Source organism: Echinops telfairi, unplaced genomic scaffold (genome assembly GCF_000313985.2).
Source record: "Echinops telfairi isolate 266 unplaced genomic scaffold, ASM31398v2 ScPeMD7_443;HRSCAF=831, whole genome shotgun sequence".
Lineage (NCBI taxonomy): Eukaryota > Metazoa > Chordata > Mammalia > Afrosoricida > Tenrecidae > Echinops > Echinops telfairi.
Genome location: NW_022104341.1, coordinates 4,406,227 through 4,410,370, shown reverse-complemented (window position 1 = coordinate 4,410,370; position 4,144 = coordinate 4,406,227). Strand labels below are relative to the sequence as shown.

The 4,144-nt window shown below is 41.9% G+C and overlaps 1 protein-coding gene across 1 annotated transcript; it reads left to right on the top strand.

Moving 5' to 3' along the window:
• The first annotated feature begins 1,854 nt into the window (after nucleotides 1–1,854).
• On the top strand, nucleotides 1,855–2,277 carry LOC115870145 (low molecular weight phosphotyrosine protein phosphatase-like). The gene has a single exon (XM_045291944.1). It carries the CDS (start codon nucleotides 1,867–1,869, stop codon nucleotides 2,275–2,277), a length of 411 nt encoding a protein of 136 aa, XP_045147879.1. The 5' UTR covers nucleotides 1,855–1,866.
• The last annotated feature ends 1,867 nt before the right edge of the window (nucleotides 2,278–4,144 follow it).

Genomic DNA, 4,144 nt, shown 5'->3' with positions numbered 1-4,144 from the left:
TCCATTCCCGCCTACGTGACATAGTTTTGTGATTATGTTATCTCCCCTCTGAATAGCCTGTCCTTGGGACGGGCTGAGTTCAACCTTCAAGTCTGCCTAGAAACAGATGAGGGGGTTTCCATACATAGTGTGACATTCTTGATATAAGCACCTATATCCTGCTTCCCCTTGATTGGGTAGGAGATTGTCTTCACCCTATTTACACATCTAGTGCCTGCACCTGATTTGCATGAAATGATGTCACTGCGTACCTGGTTGAAGACTATAAACCGTTACTGAGGGCGTGCTCCCCTGGACTCCTTGATTGGTCTATTACCAAAGTGGCCTAATTTACATGTGTGATGGGTGTTTCCCTCCCCTGGCCTATATAGGCTGAAACCTTTTACTCAATAAAGAGAGACTTAATCAGAATACTGTCTTGTCTCCATTTCTCGTGTCTCTTGTTCCCCTCAATTCCCACTCCCTCCTCCAGGGTCTGCGTTGACGTTCCTGCGGGTCGGGACAGGAGAGTGCGGCACACATTCCACACATGCACACTGCGGGCCCAGGATGAGTCGGCTGCTAAGCAGGACAGGCAGGAGTGGCAAAAACACCCAACGGGCCGGATAAATGTCCTCAGCGGGCCACATGTGGCCCACAAGACAAAGTTTGAGGACCTCTGCTCCAAGACTAAGTTCTTCTCCAAACTCCCATACCACCTCCAAGACCTGATGCCCGAAGATACACACCTCTACATATTTGTAAACACACACACCATTCACAACAGTCTTCTCTCTTGTCCAGTTTTCTCCTCTATCATTTCCCTCACCCTAGAATCGGCCTTTGGGAGAAAGATGGGGCTTTCTAACTCCCGTAAAGATTTACAGTCTCTTCTCTCTCCAACCACAATGCCATAAGGCTGGAAATCAACAAAAGGACAATTAAGAAAGCAGAATCTGGGGTCCCACATGCTGGAAGATAAACAAGGGGCCATCTAACTGAGAAACAACAAAGCCCACATGGAAGAAGCACACCAGTCTGTTAGATGACAAGGTAGCAAAAGGATCAGGTATCAGGCATCAAAGACAACAAAAATCATAACATTGTGTATAAGGGGGAGTGCAGAGTGGGGACCCAGGGCCCACTCGGGGAAAATTGGGCATCCCCTTGCAGAAGGGATGTGGGGAGGAGAGGAGCCAATCAGAGTAGTGTAGCAATGATGAAATATGCAATTTTCCTCTAGTTCTTAAATGCTTCCTCCACCCCACTACCATGATCCCAATTCTCCTTACATATCTGGCTGGACCAGAGGATGTACACTGGCACAGAAAGGAACTGGAAATGCAGTGAACCCAGGACAGATGAACCCCTCAGGACCAGTGGAGAGAGTGGCGATATCGGGAGGGGGGAGGGGAGGGGAGGGAGAAAGGGGGAATGGATGACAAGGTCTACATATGGCCTCCTCCCTGGAGTACGGACAGCGGAGAAGTGGGTGAGGGAGACGTTGGATGGGGTAAGATATGATAAAACAATAATAATTTATAAATTATCAAGGGGAAGAGGGGAGGGGAGAGCAGGGAGGGGGTAAATGAGGAGCTGACACCAAGGGCTCAAGTGGAAAGCAGGTGTTGTGAGAATGATGAAGTCAACATATGTACTAAAGTGCTGGACACAAATGATGTAAGTATGGATTGTAATGAGTTGTATGAGCCCCTAATAAAATACTTATTTTTTTAAAAAAGAAAAGAAAAGAAAACAAGGGCAAACAATTGGAGGATGAATAACTTCTATTGCAAAAGGAGTGGGTACTGACCCAAATCAGAGATGAAATCAGGAAGTTTCTAGAAACCAACAAGAATGAGAATATGGATCTCTGTGGGAGAGAAGATGGCTGAGCAGGCCCCCAAATCCGTTCTGTTTGTATGCCTGGGTAACATTTGTCGATCACCTATTGCAGAAGCAGTGTTCAGAAAACGTGTAACGGATCAAAACCTTTTAGATAAGTGGAGAATAGACAGTGCAGCAACATCCACATATGAAATAGGAAATCCTCCTGATTATCGGGGGCAAAATTGCATGAAGAAGCATGGTATCCTCAGGAATCACATTGCTCGGCAGATTACCAAAGAAGACTTTGCCAGATTTGATTTTATACTATGTATGGATGAAAGCAATCTGAGAGATCTAACTAGAAAAGGTAATCAAGTTAAAAACTGCAAAGCTAAACCTGAACTGCTTGGAAACTATGATCCACAAAAACAAGTTATCCTTGAAGATCCCTATTATGGGAATGACTGACTTGGAGACTGTGTACCAGCAGTGTCTTAGGTGCGGCGAGGCGTTTGGAGAAGGCAAGCTAAAGCACCGTTCACTGCTGCTGAAGGCCTACTGTGATGAGCACCTTCCCCGCGATGCTCTGCAGCATCAGTCGGCGCAGTCACGTTAGTTCCATAGCTCAGAGTCACAGCTACTTCTTCAGTTGACCTCCTGTTTCTTATGTGAAAAATGATTGTAGATGGAAATCAGTTGTGATTGGCAGAAGAACAAACCTTTGATTTATGGGGTACATTAAATCTTCTCGGTTAGTTGAACTTCCCACTTACCCTCATTATAAGCAAAGTAATAAAACAAAAAAATAGAAAATTTTGTGCATGTTGTGAAATGGCATCATTAGCTGGTGCTTGCAGTTAAACATCTAAGGACTGCCTTCACTTGGAATTGCTTAATTTTGATGATAATGAATAATGAAATAAAATATCACTTTAAGGTTCTGGCCAACAACAGGCCAATTGAGACTTTTAAATAGCCTGTTCTACCTCTCCAATAGGTTACATGGATATGTTAATAAAGGACAAGCATCCTCTACTTCCCCACAAACTACCTCTCATCTTTTTATCCCAGGGCCTTTCATTGAATAACATTCCTCAATCAAGGGCACCCCAGCCTAGATGAGATGTATTCTAATTTACACACACACTTTTATGTTAAAAGAACAGGTAAAGGATTATGGAAATCATCTTTCACACCTTTCATGCTTCTTAATTTTTATCTAGTTTATTTCCTTAAGAAGCCAGCTTAGTTGCTCCTATTTGAATCACTTTACCTCTGAAAATTCAATTTTATCAAAAGGATACTGAATGCTGTTTAGTCTTACTGTAATTTGACAAACATGTCTTTTTGTATATGCATTTTGGGTTATCCCAAATGTCAAATAGATAAATAGACTTAGAGTGGGGGAGCGATGCTTTAAAAAGTTGGCATATTGATATGTTAATGAGTTCTTTCAGAAGTGTTTACTACATTTATAGGAGAATATGGATATCTGTGCCTTGAGGTCACTGTAATCTCAAAATCACTTGAATATATAAGTAAAGATTGTTCGTAGAATAAACTGAGGAGTATAAAAATATTTTTTTAAAGAGTGAGAATATGACATACCAAAACATTTGGGACACAGCAAAGGCAGTTATCAGAGGAAGTTTCATAGCAATACCTGCACACATGAAAAGGAAGAGAGACTAATGATTGATATACTGACACAAAACTAACAACAATTAGAGCAGAGTCAACAGGACAATCGTACTAGGAGCAAAAGAAAAGAAATAATAAAAATCAGGGCTGAGATTCATGAGCGGGAAAACAAGAAAACTATGGACAATTTAATACAGCTAAAAGTTGGTTCTTTGAAAGGATTAACAGAATTCACAGATCGCTGGCAAACCTAACCAAGGAAAGGAAGAAACAAATTTCAATAGCAAGGTTGAGGGATGAAACAGGAGACATTAAAATGGATCCTAATGAAATCAAAAGGATAATTACACAGTACTAGGAAAACCTGCATTCCAATGAACTCAGCAATTTGGAAGACATGGACAAATACTTAGAAAAACAATCCCTCCCTAGACTAGCCCAGATGGATGTCAAGAATCTCAACAGACCCATCCATAGCAATAGAAGTAGACAAGGTTATCAAAGGATTACCAGGGAAAAAAATCTCCCAGACTGGACAGCTTCACAGGAAAATTCTACCAAACATTCAGGGCAGAACTGACACCAATTCTACACAAACTCTTCCAGAACATAGAAAAAGACAGCAAACTCCCAACCTCTTTATGAAGTTAGTGTAACTCTGATACCTAAACCAGGCAAGGATCCCACATGACTC

Coding starts and splice junctions, on each gene's coding strand:
- LOC115870145 (XM_045291944.1), top strand. CDS start 1,867: ATGGCTGAGCAGGCCCCCAAATCCGTTCTGTTTGTATGCCTGGGTAAC.